The sequence below is a fragment of the Lampetra fluviatilis genome, chromosome 5, assembly GCF_964198595.1.
Source record: "Lampetra fluviatilis chromosome 5, kcLamFluv1.1, whole genome shotgun sequence".
In the NCBI taxonomy this organism is placed as follows: Eukaryota; Metazoa; Chordata; class Hyperoartia; order Petromyzontiformes; family Petromyzontidae; genus Lampetra; species Lampetra fluviatilis.
The window spans coordinates 14,913,743-14,935,729 of record NC_136279.1 but is presented as its reverse complement, the minus strand read 5'-3'; the positions used below and the strand labels follow the sequence as shown (position 1 = coordinate 14,935,729).

At 46.7% G+C, this 21,987-nt stretch overlaps 1 protein-coding gene across 3 annotated transcripts in view; it reads left to right on the top strand.

Moving 5' to 3' along the window:
* The window catches only part of DYNC2H1 (dynein cytoplasmic 2 heavy chain 1), a 186,881-nt gene that overhangs the window by 14,926 nt on the left and 149,968 nt on the right, over positions 1-21,987 (top strand). For all 3 annotated transcript variants that reach the window (XM_078856894.1, XM_078856893.1, XM_078856895.1), the window contains 19 exons: positions 32-190; positions 510-608; positions 2,226-2,368; positions 2,969-3,200; positions 3,659-3,786; positions 4,182-4,297; positions 4,674-4,801; positions 5,560-5,709; positions 6,132-6,337; positions 6,724-6,778; positions 7,419-7,519; positions 8,152-8,263; positions 8,904-9,074; positions 9,191-9,402; positions 10,195-10,365; positions 13,688-13,820; positions 15,591-15,708; positions 20,605-20,717; positions 21,671-21,784. In XM_078856894.1, the coding sequence (XP_078713020.1) occupies positions 32-190; positions 510-608; positions 2,226-2,368; positions 2,969-3,200; positions 3,659-3,786; positions 4,182-4,297; positions 4,674-4,801; positions 5,560-5,709; positions 6,132-6,337; positions 6,724-6,778; positions 7,419-7,519; positions 8,152-8,263; positions 8,904-9,074; positions 9,191-9,402; positions 10,195-10,365; positions 13,688-13,820; positions 15,591-15,708; positions 20,605-20,717; positions 21,671-21,784 (2,661 nt within the window). The remainder of the gene's footprint in view (positions 1-31; positions 191-509; positions 609-2,225; positions 2,369-2,968; positions 3,201-3,658; positions 3,787-4,181; positions 4,298-4,673; positions 4,802-5,559; positions 5,710-6,131; positions 6,338-6,723; positions 6,779-7,418; positions 7,520-8,151; positions 8,264-8,903; positions 9,075-9,190; positions 9,403-10,194; positions 10,366-13,687; positions 13,821-15,590; positions 15,709-20,604; positions 20,718-21,670; positions 21,785-21,987) is intronic.

The following is a 21,987-nucleotide window of genomic DNA, read 5'->3' as shown; positions in this document are numbered from 1 at the left end:
ACACTTCCCTCGTGTTCTTCTCTCACATTAGAAGTCAGGTTCGCGTGCAGAAGGCGGGAGCACGGTGCAGGTGACGTGGGATAGCCCCGAGCAGCTGGAGTCATACATCGCGGAGCTGCAGCGTGCGGCCGAGACGCTCACGGGACAGAACCGCAGGCTGCGGCGTACCCACCTGGACCTGTGCGACAAGGTGATCCAGCCTGAATTATGTTGTGAGAGCCATACATGTGTCTGAAGCTGCATCCCATGTATGACAGTGTAACAATATGGGTGCATGTGTACAGTCGAGCCCTGCCTCCTTGTATAGGTACCAACTTGTGAAAGCCCTTCTCTGCCTGGCTGGGACTCAACCAGGGAATATACTTGATAGTTTTCACTGTGGGGTGCTGTCTAGGCCTACACATCGCTGTCTGTACTCAAGTACTAAGCCTAAGATTTGCCATTGTGACCTGTTGAACTTGACCGTAGTTCTAATCTTGACGTGTTGTGTGTCTGTGGGAACATGCCAGGTGGTGGCACTAATGGGTGTGGACCTGCTGAGGCAGCAGCAGAGGTGGAAGTCTGCGGTGCAGGAGATTCGACAGATCACTGAGAATGTAGCCGTGCAGGTAGCCTATACGCACGTGCTCATGCATACAAACACACAGATAAACATGCTCACTCGCACATGCATGTACACGTGCGATCACACAATGCATGCATGCAAATATACACATGCACACATTCACACATGCATGCTCGTACTCAAGCGTGCACACAAATGTGGCCATATTCAGTTATATGCACAAGCTCATATACAAACACGTTAACTGTAAAACATGCACACACACACAAACATTCACAATCATGCAGACAATCATGCACAAACATTTGCTCATAGACTAACCTAAGTTTACGGGCACCTGCTTGAACACACTCGTTCACACATTTTTTGCACTAGCGCACACACAAATAAACACACAACCGCCATTCGCCACTAAGTGGCGGTGACATCACCACGACGCTTGTGCCAGGCTATGTGCACGTTGAGGCCACATGAAGTGTCGAACGCCCGCTGGTAGGAGGTCACGGGGCAGATCCAGGTGCCGCGGGTCGACACATTACACTCTCACACATGCAAGCGCATACAATGCGCACACACACATAAACACATGGACATACACAAAACACGTTCACTCATGCATGCACATGCTGTGACATACACAAAGACAAATATCCCCTGTATAGCCTTAACAGACTTTTGGGGCAAGTGCTGTTAGCGAGCACTTATGAAGGTCGGCAAGGCACAATAGGGGGTGGCCAGCACTACACCCTGCCGCCTTTATCTCCCCCAGCAGCGATGTTTTCACATTGCACCAGGTATGTATTTGAGGCTGAGTCGACCAAGGAGAGGCCCTGGACTAATTCAAATAATCGTTACTGGTGTTGGCTGTGAACGGGATTCAAACTCGGGCCAGTGGGTTCATAGCTACACTATTGCTCCCCACTTTCACATACACAAACACACATGCACATAACCTCAAATGCACATACTCTCATGCACGCATACATGCATATGTACAAAGGAACAAGTATATCTTTAAGTGTTGTAGACTCTTAGAGAATGTGCTGCTGTTATGACTGGCATGTCACGATTAGCACGGTTGGCTCTTTACAGTGCGAAAGAGGTTCATCATACATAGACCTGCCCACCTTTGTCTCCCCATGTTTATGTCGACAACATTGTATTAATTTTAGGCCAAGTTTACTTCAGGGAGGTACAGGCCAGTTTCAGTCACCAAATTTGAGTTGTGTTGTGAGTCATGTCTTGGAACTGAATCTCCGTCGCTATGATCATAATGTCGTGGGTGAACCGCCACTACTACACAATTCACAATTAATGCAAACACATATTGTATATTGCTTTCTTTATATGTTGTGCTTATCGCAATATGTTGTGTGTATTGCAAGTCGTGCGCATGCGTGTGCCAACTGCCATCAGGCACATGTGTGCAGTGTATACTGTAGTGAGTGTCCACATTGTGTGTGTGTGCGCCTGGTGTACCATGTGTTGTGCTCGTTACTTCCAGGTCTTGTGTCGTGTTTACTACATGTAGTGTGTCTCTATATTACACATGTGCATTATGTTTACTGTGTGAAGTGTGTGTACCCATGTTAGCTGTATGCATTGTGTTTGTTACACTTTCGGTGCATTGTATGCCTTGTGGTACATGTGTCATGTGCAGGGGGGTGTGCGTGTCGACAACATGGCACCATGGCTGCTGCACTGGGATCATCAGCTGTACAAGGCCCTGGAGCTACAGTACCAGGCTGGCCTGGAGCGTCTTCACCTGCACCTGCCCGACATTCACACGGAGCTGACCTTCACGTGTGACACACACCTTTAAAACCATAATCGTTTTCACCATTAACATTTCCAGAGTCATGAAGTAATATAGCTACGTATTTAATTGCAAAATTTGGTTGTGAGAATGAATATTGGTGAGCTGAGACAAAAAATTATGGATGTATTAAACACTTGCACACGTGACAACTTAATTTCTTTTGCTGCCATCGGGGGCTGGAGGGTCTTAACGACACAAATTTGGCCAAATCATTACGTGGCCAAACCCAAAAATAAATTATCGAGGAACATTACTATGAGCAGCCTGACATCACACAAAGTTGATATTCTCTTGAGATGGATGATGACATCGTTCTTGGTCACCATCACCATAATCACCAACAACATTACCCCAATCATGAATAACATCACTCTTTAACAGCCTGGCATTGACATGGATCTGATGACCTTCTGAAAATAACCATCAGCACAACATCACCATCATCATCACCAATGTTGTTGACTTCAATATACACCTCTGGTGCCATCACAGTCCATTTCTCCAGTGGAGAATTTTTCTTGATATGACCCCTGACCTATAGTGTCGATCCCTTCTCGTTCTTTCTCCCTCCTTACCAATCACAGTCAGGGGCGCCTGCAGTTGCGCCCCCCCATAGAGGAACTACGCTCACGCTACTATCGTGAGGTCCGCCGCTTCTTGGGTGCTCCTGCAGCCTTTTTAGGCGTGCGTGGCATCACTGGGCCGACGGCCATCTTCCCGGCCATGGTGGAGCGAAATGAGATGCGATTCCTCGCTGTGTACATGCGTGCCGAGGCCCTGTTCGCTCGCCTCGCTGACGCCTGCACCGCCTTTCAGGTGAACATGGTCCCTTCATGATGGAGCTCTCACACTTTCCGCTTAAAAGACAACCTGCTATAGTGCATGATACCCACTTAACAGTCCATGAGCCCAGACCAGATATGTAACTTGTTGGTACCACATGAGGTGGAATCATTTTAGTGGTTCCAGTTTCTTTATTTGTCCGATAACAGTGAATTACGTGATAACCATTTAAAATTTAGTGGGTTATTAAATAATTCACTATTATTAACCAAAAAAATGAATATACTCCTATCGCTTTGCTACCTTTAATGGCTACAATTTTTTGCTTTAGCCTACGGGCTCTTAAATATTTGCCATCTGTAACCTCTTGACCCCGATCTCATATCATGATCTTTTTTTAATAGGGGACGTGTTTAATGGACGATTCCAGTTTTACAGATGACTCCTTCCACCACCTCTCCTTTCTCGCTCCCTCTGCTCACATTTCTCAGGAGTGGGTGGTGTTGGGCCAGGTGGATGTGGAGGCGCTCATAGAGAAACACCTCCACACTGTGGCCGACTGGGAAAGGAACTTCCGCTCCCTGAAAACACGTGGCAAGGACGCTGAGAGGCTGCCCACGTACGAAAATCCCATAATCAAAATGTTCACATTCGCATTATTATCAATATGAGAATTAATATTATAACATTTTACGCGATAATCCTTATTCAATCTGGACAGGTGGCTCAGCGGTAGAGTGAACCACTCATAATTTAAAGGTTGCGAGTTCGAATCCTCCGGGGTCGATAAATACCACGTAGTGGTGCAGTCAACAGAGGGTTGTACTATTAATAATCTCACGTCCACCATAGGAATGAGTAATCTCCCCCACCATTGGCTTTGGGCTGTGAAAAGGAGATGAGCACCACTTTAATGATCCTTTGAGCAAGAAATCACCTTAACCTTTGACTATCCGCATGATAAATTACTTGGTTATAATTAAATATCAAGTATGTATGTGTGCGTGCTAACAGGCAGTTGAAGGTGGACTGCATCGTTGTAAACTGTGGGCCAGTCAGAACATCCATCGACACTCATATCCAGCAGCTGTTTGAGGGTCTTCTGCACTCCCTGCGTGGCTCCATACAGGGTGAGCACACACGGGGACACACAGGGACCAGAGGCATAAAGAGACAATGGAAAATACAGATACATGGACATGAAGAGAAAAGGGGACACACACGGCCACAAAGGAGAAAGAAACACGGGAAGTCGGGGACATGATGAGACATGAGCACGAAGAGACCAGGAACAGGGGCTCAGGGGGCATATGTGTGAGTGTCCATATTAAACAACTGCAGTTTTATTGTGGCTAATGTTGTGCTTACGGATTACCAGTGTAGTTGCTTGTTGACTTTTGGTAATTACTTTGGTAGTTGATGATTGATATTTGCCTGTGGCCAACAGTTGTTGTTGCTGGTTGTCGAATGCAGTATCCAATGGTTGCCTGTGGTTGCTTTTTGCAGCACATGTGCAGGAGATGGAGGCGTTCATCTCAGAGGGGAGCCGGAGCCTGACCACACAGCCTCAGACGGTGGAGGAGATTGGCGATGCCCGCAGGCAGCACGCTGACCTTGTGGCACGGACACCACAGGCACGGACCCTAGCCCAACAACAATACAGAGCCACTTAATGACCTGCTGATGAGGCCTAGGAGACTGGAATGATGCAAGAGCAGTATTAAGAATTTTCTCTGGGAGACTAGGATTCCAGATAGGATACTTGCCTTCATCACTGAATCATTCATAACTAGCTCAGCGAGTTATGATTTCAAGGTCAACATATTGAGACTCAACAGAAGAAGACTGGCTGTCATAAAGTCTCAGGAAATAGTTCATGAAATCCAGGATTGATGTATTCATACTCATCATTATAGGAGACCAGGTTACAAGACTAATGTGTTTTAGGTTGGCTCAAGAATACTCTGTTTCAGGATCAATGCCCTGACACTTAATTGTAAGTTTTATGTAAGCGTCTACACTCTTTGGTTCTTTCGGTAGTCACATAGGTATCAAATAAAATACCTACGTGACTTTACCGAAATAACCAAAGTATGGATTCCTGCAGTCACGAAAGCTTCAAATCAAGACTCCAAGCTCTATTTAAGAAGGGTTCTACAATTTTATTTTAAATGTGTGTTTTACATGTGGGAATAAACAAGAGTACCTGGAGATATCCCACAAAACATATTAAGGCTTGACACTCAAAAGGTCCGCAGAGTCCATTTTCATTAACTTATTATCAGTTTGTGATTTTCACATATCTACACAAACCATCCACTGCTGCCTTGAAAGTGGTGGGTCACGCATGCTTGCCACTGGGCCCTGTGACAATGACTCCGTCTGTGTACAGCTGGAGCCTCTGTTTGTGGAGATGGAGGCGAAGAACCGGTTGCTGCGCTCCGTGGGCGGTGCTGGTGTGGAGCGGTTGTCGGTGCTGCGCGGCGAGTGGGATGGATTCCAGCTACGGTTGCACAACCACGAGCTGGTGCTCAAAGAGCAGGTGAGGGTGGTGAGGCGGATTGGGCAATGGGCTGGTGCTCACACCCCCTCACCCGTTAGCTCGATCAGTCACAGTCATATGGGTGAAAGCACGTGTGTGAGCATGTTCATGATTGTAATGTTAATGGTCTTAATGATGGTGAGTTTGGTCAATACTGGGGCAGCTGGAATTGGAGTTGACACCGACCGGCTGGTTTGTGATGTTCTTGATGTTGGTATTCAAAGTTTGTGTTTGTGATGTTGGTGATGTTGATGATGTGCTCCTGCTCCCTCACCTTATGGTGGATCATATGTGTTGTGCAGTGATGGTGTGGATGTGAACATTTTTGTGTTTGTGCTTTTGATGTTTCTATTTGTGATGTACTGTATATATTTATGATGTTGGTGATGTTAATGATGTACTCCCGTCCACTTTGCCTGCAGGTGGATCGTATGCGCGGCGCTGTGATGACGCGCGTGACATCGAGTGCACGCGATGTCGAGCGGTTTCACGCACGGTGGATGCAGCTGCGCCCGAACGCTTCTGCCCTGGAGTCAAGTGATCGTGGAGCCGGGCTCCGCTGCCTGGAGTCGCTGCGTGAGCAGCGCTCTGAGCTTCACGAACTGCTGGCGACGCGTGCCGTCCTCGTGTGAGACTCTGCCCCGGCTCCATATTCTCTCACAGTGCTGTTAAAATTATGCACACCCACCCATATTTCCCACACCCAGGATTTATCATAAAAAGTTCCATACACAGTGAGTTTTGACTCTTATGCATTGATTCTTGTGTGTACTTGATTCTCTTACATTTCTGTCATGTGTGAATTAGACTCATGTATTATTGTATTATAATTTCGTGCATATAATTTTTGTAGATGTAATAATCCTATGTATTATTTATTGTGTGTATGCTCACTTCCTGGGTATTCTTCACATGTATAATTCTCTTGCATGACTATTGTGGGTGTGTGTGGCATGTGTTGCCAAGTATGACTGCCATGCATGACTATTGCCCATGTCGCTGTCATATTCACAGCTCCGACTGCCACCACTTTGATGTGGAAGAGCCAAACTCAGAGCTGATTGATGAGGTAACTGTTGTTTTGTCCTTCAGTTAACACATTCTACATTTATTCCTCTTAACCAGGATGGTAAAGATATAAATGAAATATATGTAAACAATAAAAAAACGTATTTAAAATAGTTTTAAGAGAGATACAGTTTCTGTTGTCTTTGAATATAAGTACACAGGTAGCTCGGTTCATATGGTGGCACACACCTCCCCACCTGTCAAATTTTTAGATGAAGTGTGCTGACATATCTATCACGGTCATATACACAGCATATGGTCATGTCACAGGCACACATCAAGTTCCTGCATCACTCTTTCCTTTCCTCCTAGGTCTGTCCTCTCACCAATGATTATTTTGAATGTCATTGTAATGATTTATCAGTAAAATCAATAAATTAACATTGATGTTCATGTGCATGATACATCAACTCGTGCACATAGGTATCAATTACCATTCACTTGACACGTGCATATTTGGGGTTAATGGTATTCATGGGGTAGAAAATACAAACTACAGAACAAAGAAGATAACAATGTAGAAATGAAATCGTGACCCCCAATTGTTTGTCATTAAATTTCGGCTGGGTGAATTACTAAATGTTCAACTGCCAATGGATTCCTAACTGCTTAACTACAGGGGCCTTCTTCTGTTTGTGCAGGTGACAGCTGATGTAGCTCAGTACGAGGCCATGTGGGGCCAGTACGAGGAATTTGTGACTGCCCTCTCTGACATGGAGAAAGAGGATTGGATATCCTTCAGGTCAGTGCTGGTTATTTAGTCATGAAGCACATGGATTTTTTTTTATCACCGATGGCATCTCACTTCTATTCAACCAGGTGAAGATGTCATATTAGAGTGCTCCACTCACAATCGGCTGTGAGTTTAAATCCTGGTTGGGGATTGATTTCGCCTATCCTCTCCAGAGTCCATAAAAAAACAAGTAAAACCAAAATTACATGATGGGGGTTTTGTGCACAATCAATTGTGATTTGGCTGAAACCAACAACTCGTGAGCCCCTGGTTTATTTGTGGGTAGTCAACACTCAGATTTCAACCCTGTATAACAGTAGTTAAAGTTGGCGTTTTAGTGTCAAGTTTGGCTTTGATATGGGTTTAAATGTCATTTAGTTTGGATCTCATGTGTGTGTATCAGTTTTGCATTTGAGATTTGTATATGATTTAATTTTTCAAGTTTGTTTTCAGTTCCAAGTTTGTGTGTGAGTTTTCTGATTTGTGTTCGAGTTTCACGTTTACATTTGAGTCCCAAGTTTGTGTTTAATTGTATGTGCTTGAGTCTCATGTTGGTGTCCGAGTCTCCAGTTTGCGCTTGAGATTTACATCTGGGTGTGGTTCATTTCACATTGTCATTCCATGCCTCCCCGCCACCGCAGGTCCCGTTGCCATGTGTTTGAGGAGTTCCTCCTCACTTGGCACGAGCGTCTACGGAAGACAGCCCCGACGCCAGTGATGATTCGCCTACAGAGCGACGTGGACCGCTACCGCGTTAGTCTGCCCACTGACTTGTAACCCACAACGTTTAACCTCTATTTAACATCAGATACATACACTTCCTTTTAACTCTGACCATTGTAATCTTGGCTTATGTCGTCAGTGCCGCCATATATCATCTTATCATTGTTTTTATTACCTTATACCAGAGGTGGGACAAAGTCATTGTTATGCAAGTCCAAGTCGAGTCGCAAGTCATCAAATTCATGACTCGAGTCTGACTCGAGTCCAAGTCACATGACTCGAGTCCACATCTCATAGGTGGGACAAAGTCATTGTTATGCAAGTCCAAGTCGAGTCGCAAGTCATCAAATTCATGACTCGAGTCTGACTCGAGTCCAAGTCACATTACTCGAGTCCACACCTCTGCCTTATACTAATTGCCCTAGTTGTTCCAAAGTTGACACCCAAACTACAAGGTCAACAAGAGTTACGTTCATGGGCAGTAATGCGTCTGAAGGAGGCAGTTCAGCGAGTAGGTGCTGACATTTGTTTTTGTTTCCCCTTGTGTACGTTTGTGTCTGCTCATAACCTCTCCTGCCTCTATGTGTAGCAACTATTGGTGTGGATGTAATATACAATATTCATGGGCCCGTGTTACATCATGTCCCCTCGTACACTTTTGGTCGTGCAGCTGGTGGTGCCTGTGCTGAAGTTTGTGCGTGGGGAGCACCTGTCCGCTGACCACTGGCTGGAGCTGTTCCGGCTGTTGGCACTGCCTCGTGGCACCACCCTGGAGCGACTCACATTCTCTCACATCCTGAACTCCACTGATGTCATCCTGCAGCACGCCACTGAACTTAAGGCATGATGCTGATCGATGACATGACACAGCACAACAGCGTATTATAACAATATGACACCGTCCTGCATGTCACTGAGGTCAATGGACAATGCATTGTATGTTGTGCCGTGGCACAGGAGCTGAACAGTCGCGCGCAGGGCGAGGTGTCGGTGCGTGAGGCACTGCGTGAGCTCGAGCTATGGGGCGCGAGCGCTGCATTCTCTCTGGCGAAACACACGGAAGTGGAGGGCGGTTCCGTGCCCATCGTGTGCGAGTGGAGGGACTTGCTTGGGCAGCTTGCTGACCAACGCAGCCTCCTGCAGTCTCTCCGGGACTCCCCGTACTATCGGTGAGGCACTCAGACTTTATTTCACCTGGTAAGACCCAGTGAGCTAAACAGCTCTTTTACAATGATGACCAGACCAGATGAGGATGACCAGACATGGGACAACAAGATACAAGAACGACTAGACATGGGGGAAACAGTGAGTCTTTGGGACTTAACGTACTAATGTTAAGACACGAGGAAATAGTGAGGCTGTAGAGCAAGATAGAGGAAGGGAGGAATAGAGAAAGAAAATTTGATGGAGTGAAAGAGCAATATTGAAAATGGGGTTTGAGGGAGAGGTAAAAAGACAGAGGTCTACGCGAGACAAATAAAGAGATAGCGAGTGTGACAAATAGGGGGAAGTAGTGAGGGAAGGAGAAATGTAGGGAGGGATGAAGACTGAATGAGGGAGAAAATGAGGATAGCTGTAAAAATAGCTAATTCTTTGTTAAACACCTTGTCCTTGGTCAAGGCGCGATATATAAATTAAACCAAGATAAGGAAAAGGGGAAATGGAGAGAGTGTAGTCAAAGTGTATGCCTGCTTTAATGAGCAAGTTATGGTGGAAATGACAAATGCCTCTGCCATGGTTGGGGCCAGTTCTCCATAGAACCACTGTTGACTTTCCAACAAAGTAATACATATTGTATTGCCTCGGGAATAATGATTATGGGCTAAGTTGACTCTTGACCGGGATTAGAATTCACAAACGTTGACTTGCAAATTGAGCAGGCTGCCCTTGGAGTCCCTAAGAATAAGGGAGGCCTTTGTGTTTGTTTTTCTGTACACTCGTGTGTCCGTGCATCTCTCCAGCGGCTTTGAGGACAAGGTTCAGGTGTGGGAGTCACGTCTGTCAGACCTCGATGAGAGCCTCCACAGCCTGAACCTCATCCAGCGCAAGTGGCTCTACCTGGAGCCCATTTTTGGGCGCGGGGCCCTGCCTCGCGAGCACGCACGCTTCTTACGCGTGCACAATGACTTCCGGTACACATGCACACATGGTCTTCATTAAACACACAACGACTTGCAATCATACAAAGATCCGCCGTATAGCCTGAACAGACTTTTGGGGCAAGTGCTGTTACCGAGTATCAATGAAGGCCGGCATGGCACACGAGGGGGTGAGTGGCCAACACAACGCCCAGCGCACCAGGCACTTATTTGATGCTGAGTCGACCTAGGGGAGGCCCATAACTGGTTAAAATAATCGTCACTGGTGTTGGCCGTGAGCGGGAATCGAACTCGGGTGGTGGGATTGTAGCGCAGCGCACTACTGCTACCTACCTCGTTAATACACATAGGCAAAGACACACAGACAGGCTGTACATGCTGTACACCTCCTAGTCACACTGACCTCGGCCCCAACACATCCACCTCCACTCACAACAACAACCGCCATTCGCCACTAAGTGGCGGTGACATCACCATGACGCTTGTGCCAGGCTATGTGCACATTGAGGCCACGTGAAGTGTCGAACACCCGCTGGCAGGAGGTCACGGGGCAGACCCAGGTGCCACGGGTGGACTGACTGAGATGACTAGCTGATGCACCATCTCTGCCTCCTATTGTGCCAACTGACTGTGCTTGAGCTACCCGGCGCTCCGCTCGGTGTTGTGAGCATCGCTCCTCCCCCCCTCCGTTGTTGTTGGAGGGCGACTGCCTCCAACTGCCCAGTAGCATCCTTCATGAGCCTCCTCCACAGAGGCCGATCTTGATACCGCTGGTACCAGTCATTGGAAAGTCCACTCAGCTCCACATCCTCCTGTACCACATCACTCCATCTCTTCTCTAGCCCGTGCCGTGCCCATTTAGCCCCCTCGATCCGGCCGAACAAAATCTGTTTAGTCATGCGGTGGCTGGGCATGCGGGCTACATAACCCAGCCAACGCAGCTTTGCCTGCCGGAGGAGCTCACCGATGGGACTTTGTCCAGATCTTTCAAGGATATATGAGCTACTCACACAATCCAGCCTGGTTAAACCCAAGATGGATCGTAGGCAGGCCAGCCTAAATGTTTCTAACCGGCGAAGATGTTCCATTAGGGGGGTCCACGTTTCGCAAGCGTAGAGAAGGGAGGTAATGACTGTGGTCGAGAAGACCTGAAGCGGAGCAACAGACCAGGTAGCTTCCACACAGCGTTACACAACCGATGAAAAGATAATGCCGCTCGACTGATTCGGAGTGAGACCTCTGCTGTTAAACCGGAGCCGGTCATGAGCACACTGCCCAGGTATGGGAAACTCTCCACTCTCTCCACAACTGCCCTATCATAAATTGGGAGTTGTGGAGGTGGAGTGTACAAAATACCCAAGCAGGTGCTTAGTTTTGGTGGGGCTGATGGTAAGTCCCCACCTCTTAGTGGCAAGCTGCAGGTTCACCAGCAGCACCTCCAACTCCTCCTCTGAGTGAGCAGCAATTACCAGATCATCGACATACGTAACATTGTTGAGCAATAGGGAGCCATCCCTTGACCGCACCCGGGCATCGATCAGCCTCCCATTGTATTTGTACCAAATGGAAATTCCTCCGGTACAGCTATTCAAGGCTTCACGAACTACGTGGTCGAAATAGATGTTAAGTAATGTGAGAGCTAGAGGACATCCCTGTCGCACCCCAAAGTGAACAGGGAATGGCTCCGACTCCCGGCCACATAGTTTTATCCGGGCCCGCTCACCATCATGAAGGTCCTTAATGGTCATGAGCAGTGGGTCAGGGACTCCGAAAGCTCTAAGAACAACCCAGAGCCCAGGCCTACTGATGGTATCATAGGCCTTGACCAGGTCAATAAAGCAGAGATATAGGTCTTGTTCGAATTCCTTATTCCCTCGGCTGAAGCAGACGGATAGAAAATATGGCATCTGTGCAGGACCGTCCTTTCCTGAAACCACATTGGGGCTCCGCAAGCCTCTCCTCAGCGTGCCTGGCAAGGCGATGTTGAATAATCCTTGCCAGGACCTTTCCCGGCACACTGAGGAGTGAGATGCCCCTGTAGTTGTTACAGTCTGTGCGGTACCCCTTCTTAAAGAGGGAGATGCCCAGGGCATCCTTCTAATACTGCGGAACCCGTCCAGTGGTCCAGATTGTTGTTATGATATCATGTAGGGCAGTCTGTGCACAAACGCCACCCTCCTTCAGCATTACGCTTGGGAGATCATCTCTGCCCGGTGCCTTTCCTGGTCTCAGGCTCTGGATCGTCTTCAGGACTTCCTCAACAGATGGCACCTCAGCCAGCCCCTCACAGGGGTGACTTCTTGTTCCAATATTTTAAGCACCGTAGCTTCAGCAGGGTCATCCCCACTTTGTCCCATGATGTTTTCCAGGCTGAGGAATTTCTCTTCCCCCAGGACCCACAGAAATGCTCAGCAAATCTGCAAACCTGTTCCTGGGGGTCAGAGATTGGATCACCATTCTTTCCCCTAATCATGGCAATAGGTGTCGCGCTGCAGGTAACTTTTTTGATGGAATTAAAGAGCGATTTGTGATCACGGGCCGTTGAGGCAGACTTAATCTCCTCAGCAACTCGCGACCACCAACCATCCTTGCAGCGCCTCACAGCTCTCCAAACCTTCGAGTGAAGGCTGCGGTAAACCTCCTCATTCTCTGACGTGGGATGCTGTAAACGATGGGAGTGGGCCTGTCGCTTTTTCTCAGCCAGCTAGAACACCTCTGTCAGCCAGGGTCTCTGAGGAGGTCTGGACCGTGTACCCAAAGCAGCCATTGCAGCTGCATGAGCCACAGTCCTAAACCTCACCCATTTCCCCTCGACATCAGGAGGAGTGGGGGACGATGCCAACTCCAGCCACAAGCGATGATGAAATTCTCGCTTGCAACTTTCATCAGCTAACTGAGACCATTCCACTATGGGTTTTGAATGGGTCCTGGATGTACACCCACCACCAGAGTGGAAGAATGGCAGGCGCATCATACAGATGACAAGTCGATGGTCAGTGGGCAGATTTTCCTCATTTTCTGGCAAATCGCCCAATGATGCTGGATGTAATTACCAGCGAAACGTCGTACTCAGATTTTAAATGTGGATTCACTCTTCAACACACCGGTGGGCTGAAGTAGTAACTATTTGGCGTTTTGTTTACGTGACAAATCTCGTATTGATTGGTCGTGTCGGGTGGTGGATGGTTTCGACACATTTATACTTATGCGATCTAATCCAATAAAATGTATTATGAATAATATTGGTCGCGAAAGCCTACGTGTTAAACTGACTAGTATTATGATTTCCCCGATTTGATTCAGTGTATGGCTTTGTTGATGAACAAGCATCTGTGTCACCTGCTGCTTCCCCCAGTGACATAATGAGGGAGGTGTCAAGAGACATGCGCCTGCTGACGCTGGTTGCTCGCCCGGGTATCAAGCGGACACTCTCAGCCATGCTGGACCAGCTGCAGCGCTGTCAGAAGGCACTCAATGATTTCCTGGAGGTAACAATCGAACAAAGATCCCCCATATAGATTTAACACATTGTTGAGGAAAGTGCTGTTAGCGAGTACCTATGAGTGCCACATTCATAGGAACACTAGGACATGTGCATAAACATACTGATGCATACGCACAAATGTACTCTAAAACTCGCCCATACACACATCGATACAGGCAGTCATCGCTTAAGGTTGGGGTTGTGTTCCTGCAAAATGCGACTCTACGTTAAATAACGTTAAGCGAAACCTATTTTCCCATAATAAACAATGTAAACAGGGGAGGTTATGTTCATCGGAAGTTTCCCATCACACTTAACATAATACACGTTCTTAAAATATATATTTAATGGAAAAACGAATAATAAACTGGTGATTAACTGTAGCTATACGTAGAGAAAGGTTAGGTTAGCACTCACCAGTGATGATTGTGGAGCTTGCTATCGGTAGAGTGAGGTGTTGGATTCACAGGGACACATCCAATGACTTCTGCACAGCTTTCCTCTTCTTTTCTAGGTCAAGTTGCTTATAGCATTGCAATATATCAGTTGTTTTACAGCACATTTGAGCACTGTACTCCCTGCTTACATTATCCCCACTAAAAATGTCCACGCCTTGTCGAAGGTGTGACAAATGTGATACGTTTTGAAGGCGGTAATGACACCCTGATTCACCACCCTTGGTCTTTAAGTCCTTAAACTTCGTGCCATTGCCTCTATCAAAAGTAAACTGAGAGGAATGTGCCACTGATTTTGATCTTCAATCCACACTGATAAACAGACACTCAATATCTCCTCATGCAAAGTGTCATAACACCCTTAATTTGGTTTGCACAGTGATTACCTTCCTACAGATCTTAGTGCTTGAAACAGTAGGATCACTTCTTGGTCTTTTAGCACTCATGTGGGTAAGAGATGCAGTGACATATTACCTCAAATAAGAACAAATATAGTCCACAATGAATTGAGATGAGGGTATGCTGCTGTGTACTGTATCATTCCATGTACTCTATCATACCGCTCAGCCACACAGCTCAAGAAAGCGAGGACTTACCGTACAGTATGCCCGCGTTGAGATACACTTGCAACATATGTGCGACACAGCTGCCTCGCTCTCTGCCGTGGAAAGTAGTTCTTGCTGGCAGCGACGTTAGAGTGATACCACACGATGTTAAACGTATACGTGGGTAGTAATTAGCGACTTTATAACTAAACATCGTTAAACAGGCCAATGTTAAGCGAGGATTGCCTTTACTTGCCTGCATATACATACAGAAACTCATGTACAACCGTAAATGCATCGCATACACAAAACATCGTGGTGAATCTTGATTTGAAGCTTTCGTGACTGCAGGAATCCATATTCTTTGGTTCTTTCGGTAAAGTCACGTAGGCAGCAGCAGACCATGCTTTCCCACCTGATAACGGACACTTGTGTTGCGCCCAAAACGTGACTTTACCGAAAGAACCAAAGAATATTGTGGTGAATGGTAGCTCCTCTACTGGCTGCATGGGTGATATCAGCCCATTACATACACCACATATAAATAAAAAAACATAGATTCTTACATGTGCAGTCTGACAGCGTAATGAGCACTGAATTAATGCTTTCCAAACCTGCTCACACTCACACGTGCTTGTACACATCCACCCATACTTAATCACATATACTAGTCCAGAGTTATCCATTTACTTATGTGTGTGTGTGCATACCCACACTCCTTTGCTGTTATGTTTGCCCCTGTGTCTGTGGTACAATATTGTTCTTACCGTGCAGGAAAAGCGATCCACCTTTCCGAGGTTTTACTTCATTGGTGACGATGACCTGCTGGAGATCCTGGGCCAAGCAACCAACCCCACCGTCATTCAGGCACACCTCAAGAAGCTGTTTGCCGGTGTGTGGACACGTGTTTGCATCTACTTTTGTGTGTGTGTGTGCTCATACCCATGTTTTATTGTTTGCTTGCTTGAGTGTGGGTTTTGTATTTTGTGGGGAGCAGTGGTGCAGTGGTTAGTGCGCTGTGGATGTGTGCTTTGGTTGAGATTTGTTTTATTGCGTGTGTTATATAGTTTAAATAGCCTCTTATCTCGCAACAAGAAATTGTGCACAAAGGTAATTGGATACAGAATAATGCATCATTTGGAGGCCAACCAACCCACAAGAGCACAAGAGCAAATACGGTTTAGGAAAGGTATCTCTCTCATTGACTATGTTGAGACAATGGGCTTGGGCAGGAAATATCCCGAGAAGGGATGATGGACCGGTGGTCAAGACTAATGTCTCGATGGCAGTCAAGGGAGGGAATATGACCAAGAAGGAGTCCACCTTCGAGCATGGTGGTGAGGTATGAGAATCTGTAAGTCTCATACTACTGTGGGCTCACCTTAACAACGGGAGGCGAGGAATGGTGGTGGTGATGGCTAATGCCCCTTCCGAAGATAAACATCTGTGGTAGCATGCAGGCAAAGCCGATGAGTCCGGTCCCTTCTATGACCTCCTGTCACAGGTGCTGGCTAAAGTGGCACCTTGAGATAGAGTCATCCTATTGGGTGACCTTAATGTCCGAGTGGGTGATGACGCTGACACCTGGTCTGGGGTGATTGGAAGACATGGGCCGGATCAGCTCAATAACAACAGTAGGAGTCTGCTCGACTTCTGTGCAGTCTATGGGTTTGTAATTACCAACGCGTTGTTTAGGCACCGGCACATCCACACAACATCATGGATGCTCGCCAGGTCCAAGCAAGAACATTTGAACCTCATGGTGGGACCCCGGGGTCCCATAAGCCCCTGGCTCTCACATAAACATTATATTATAATGAAAACAAAAACTTGCTCTTTTTCACCAATGGGTGTGAAGGATGGTGGCCAGTGTTGTCTTGTTAAACTATGACTTTAAACCTGAAAACTACTTACCTGCAGTACCTCTATTTAAATACACTATCGAAAAAATGTTTTACACCCCTCTGTCAATCATCGTGTTTCTCAGTGTGGATTTGTGAACACGCTTTGTAAACAGTACGTAAACTAGTACACGTTTTCAATGCGTTGTTCCTATTTTAACAAGTGTTTATACCAATGTTACTCTACAGAGTAGTGGGTCGCCGCTTCTCTTCTCCGCATTGATACGAGCGGTATGTGGGGACTATGGCTTAACCACAAAAAAAACCTATCTACACAGATGCATACGGAGAAGAGAAGTATTATCAAACAGGAGGAATTAACAGTGCAACGCATCTCCTCTGTTAAATATCTGCAGGTAATAGGCTTGTCATCGATTGATCCTGGCTGCAGACGTTGGTAGGTCACAAATAATAATGAAGATAAGAGAGCAGTTTCACTGTATTATGCATACCGTTTTTGACAAATAAATGACTAAAGTCGTGTAGGCAGTTTGAGCAGCTTTGGATAAGACTTATGATCCTGCCCATACCCGAGCATGGAGTGCATTTGCTTGTTCAGCTCTTCTGTGCATTCGTCCTCACTGCGCTTGGACGACATAACAACAGAATGATCCACGCTAAGTGGATCGTGGCGTTTATGTGCGCGGTGGGAGGGAGTCGCCGAAAATGTTTTAATTACGATTTTGACTTCTGTTTATTCAGGACCCCGGGGTCCCGCCATAAGGTTCATCTGTTGGACTATATAGTGATGGTACAGCTGATGCTGGCCTATGTTCTTGACTCCAGGACCTATCGTGGAGCTGACTTGTCCATTGACCGTCGGCTTGTCATGTGCAAAATATGCCTACCATTCTCTCACTGTAGTGGTTGGTGTCCACCTAGGACCCATTCAAACCCACAGTGGCCTGGTCTCAGCTAGGTGAAGAAAGTTGCAAGGAAGAATGTCATCATCGCATGCAGCTGGGGTTGCCATCGTTTCCCCCTCCTCCTGATGCCGAGGGGAAATGGGTGAGGTTTAGGACTGTGGCTCATGCAGCTGCAATGGCTGCTTTGGGTACATGGTCGAGACCTCCCCAGAGACTCTGACTGACAGAGGAGGTGTTCCGGCTAGCTGAGAAAATGCGATAGGCCTACTCCCACTGATTACAGCATCCCACGCCAGAGAATGAGGAGGCTTACCACACCCTTCGCTCGGAGATTCAGAAAGCTGTGTGGCGCTGCAAACATGAGTGGTGGTCGCGGATTGCTGAGGAGGTGAAATCGGCCTCAGTAGCCCGCGATCACAACTCGCTCTTTAATTCCATAAAAAAACTAACTTGCAGCACCACACCTATTACTATCCTTTGGGAAAAGAATGGTGATTCCATCTCTGACCCCCAGGAACAGGTTCGCTGGTTTTATGAGCATTTCTGTGAGGTCTTGGGTGAGGGGAATCCCTCAGTCTAGATAACATAGTTAGGCAAGGTGGGGATGCCCTTGCTGGGGTTGTGGTGCCTTAAATATTGGATTAGATAGAGTAAATATAAATGTGTTATTAAACCCACCATCACCCGACACAGCCAATTAGTAAGGTTTGTCACGTAAAAAAACACATGCCAATTTGTTACTAGTTCAGCACAGGGGTGTGTTGGAGAGTAACCTCACATTTACAAATCAAGTATGACATTTCGCGGGTAATTAAAACCAGACTCATCAGGTTAAAGCCAGCATTGTGGAGAATTCCTCGTGTTTCGGTCTTAAATAGAAGGGGTAAATGTGATGTCATCACTGTGAGCCAACGACATGTTAATATTTACGCGATCTAACCCAAACAAAACCTCTTATGGATAATATTGGTCACGAAAGCCTATGTGTGATATTGGAAGAAGCTGTCACTCCCTGTGAGTGGCTGGCTGATGTGCCCTCTGTTGAGGAAGTAGGCAAGGTGTTCCAAAGTCTGAGACCCGGAAAAATGCCGGGCAGGAATGATCTCCCAGGCGAACTGCTGAGGGAAGATCGCATTTACGTACAGATTGCCCTGTATGTCATTACAATAGTCTGGACCACTGGATGGGTTCCGCAGGATTGGAAGGGTGACCTTTGTGGTCCCCTTCTTTAAGAAGGGGGACTGCATAGACCTTAACATTTACAGGGGCATCTTCCTCAGTGTGCCAGGAAAGGTTCTGGCAAGGATTATTCAACATCGCCTTGCCAGGCATGCTGAGGAGAGGCTTGCGGAGCCCCAATGTGATTTCAGGCCAGGGCTGTCCTGCACAATTGCCAAAAAAATTATGTCCGTCTGCTACAGCAGAGGTATAGGGAATTCCAATAATACCTACATGTCTTTTTTATTGACCTGGTCAAGGCCTATGATGCCATCAATAGGCCAGGCCTCTGGGTTGTTCTTCGTGCTTTCAGCGTCCCTGACTCTCTGCTCACAATCATTAAGAACCTTCATGATGGTGGGCAGACCCGGGTAAAGCTACATGGCCAGGAGTCAGAGCCATTCTCTGTTCACCTTGGGGTGTGACAGTGATGTCCTCTGGTTCCTACAATATTTAACATATTTTTCGGAGAAGTTTTCCATGGCTGTACCAGAGAAATTTCCATCTGGTACAGATACAATGGGAGGCTGATCGATGCCTGGGTGTGGTCGAGGGATAACTCCCTATTGTTCAACCATGTTATGTATGCTGATGATCTGGTGATTGCTGCTGACTCTGAAACGGAGTTGGAGGTGCTGCTGCTGAACCTGGAGTGTCCTACTAAGAGGTGGGTCCTTGCCATCAGTCCCATAAAAACTAAGCGTCTGCCTGGGTATTTTGTGTCATCAAACACTCCACCCCTCAACTCCCCATTGGTAATGGGGCAGTTGTGGAGAGAGTGGAAAAGTTTTCATACCTGGGCAGTATGCTTATGACCAGCTCCAGTTTTACAGCAAATGTCTCACTCCGAATCAGTCAGGCGGTTTTATCTTTTCATCAGCTGCACAATACTGTGTGGAGGCTACCTGGTTTGTTGCAACATCTGCGCCGGTTCAAAACCTTTAGGCTGGCATGCCTGCGATTCATCCTGGATTTAACCAGGTTGGATTGTGAGGAGCTCAGATCCTTCAGAAATCTGAACATAGTCCCATCGGTGAGCTCCAGCAGGCAAGGTTGCGTTGGCTGGGGCATGTAACCTACATATCCAGACACCGCATGCCCAAAAAGCTTTTGTTTGGCTGCATAGAGGGGGCTAAACAGGCACGACACGGGCTAAAAAAGAGATGGACTGATGTGATACAGGAGGATATGAAGCTGAGTGGACTTGCCAATTACTGGTAACAGCGGGGTCAAGATCGGTTTTTGTGGAGGAGGCTTGTGAAGGACACTCCTGGGTAGTTAGAGGCAGTCGCCCCCCAACAACCACGGTGGGCAGTGGAGTGATGCTCATAATAACGAGTTGAGCACCGGGCAGCTGAAACACAGAAAGTTGGCACTGTAAGGGCACAGGTGGTGCATCTGCCAGTCATCTCAGTAAACCCATGGTACCTGGGTCTGTCCCGTGACCTCCCACCATTGAACCTTTGATACTTGATGTGGCCTCAAAGTGCACATAGCCTGGCACAAGCACGATGGTGATGTCACTGCCGCTTAGTCATGAATGTCAGTTGTTGTTATCTGTGGGGAGCAGTAGTGTGGTGATAAGCGCGCACTCTGAATCCAGTGACCTGAGTTCGATTCCCGCTCATGGCCTTAAATAACACCCTCATGTGTATAAACATCAGCACTGGGGAGACAAAGGTGGCTGGTCTGGTGCTGGCCACCCCCTTGTGTGCTGTGCCAACCTTCACAGGTGCTCGCTAATAGCACTTACCGCAAAAGTCTCTTAAGGCTTCACAGGGGATCTTTTTCTCTTGTGTGCAGGCATTCACAGCGTCGAGTTTGATGATGGGTGTCATCACATCATGGCTATGCGATCCCTGGAGGGGGAGTTGGTGCCACTCAGACAGCAAGTGGAGGTCACGGCTGACGTTGAGGTGACAGCTTAGCTTCCCCACCAGCATCATCGCTACCATAAATACCAATTTTCAACACTTCCAGAAAAAAAACATGTTTCATTGCTTTATTCTTAGGTTTTTTCGGTAAAGTTACGTAGGTAAAAAAAATTAAAATTGATAAAAGTAAAATAAAATAAAAATCACGACGTTTCGGAGGCAACACAAGCTTCCGTTTTCAGGTGGAACCGTCACAGCCACGACAGCTGTATCAAGTAAATGAGAGATTACAAGAGCTACCACTCCGTATATATAATGGTTGAAGAGGGGAAGGGCCAAGTATGGCACACTTTTTATTAATTATTAATATGTAATCTCTCATTTACTTGATACAGCTGTCGTGGCTGTGACGGTTCCACCTGAAGACGGAAGCTTGTGTTGCCTCCGAAACGTCGTGATTTTTATTTTATTTTACTTTAATTAATTTAAATTTTTTTACCTACGTGACTTTACTGAAAAAACCTAAGAATATGAATCCTTGCAGTCACGAAAGCTTCAAATCTAGAATGTTTCATTGCTACCACAAAATATGCTGTCTTCACCACGACCAACACTACAAGCAGCACGACTATCATCACCATAATCAACAGATCTTCAGAAACAGTACAACACTGCCAGTGACGCTATTAACACAATTCATACCACGTTTATCACCACCAAATAACACTAATAGAAACTATATAAGCATGAGGATCATCACCTTAATCAACATTACAATCACCACGATCATCGCCATCTTCATTTCAGAAACTCTATCTGCGATGTTATTATCATTGCCATAATAGGCATGACTTAACACCAGCAACTCTACCAACACGACACATACCGACAACACAAACAGCAACACTTCTAGAAGTTCCATTAACACTACAATCTTTAATGCGTGATGTCCTCATTAGCGTTAATGAGGTGTGTGTGTGGCTCTTGGTGTCCAGGTGTGGCTGGGCACGCTGGCTGAGGAGATGCGGCAGACACTGAAGCAGCTGCTGGTGCAGTGTCTGAAGAATGGCAAGAGTGGGGACATTGACCCCTCTCAGTACCCATCTCAGGTTCACTCGCACACGTTCACTCACACACGTGCACTCATTCACACATACACATGTGCTCTGCAGTGGGGAATGATGCATTTATTCATAATTAATATTGATTGTTCAGCTCAATACATTCATGAAATCATGTGGAAGGAATGTTTTATTCTTTTATCAATTTGCATCACTTCTACAGCCACTAGATTGGCTCCCATTCAGAGTCA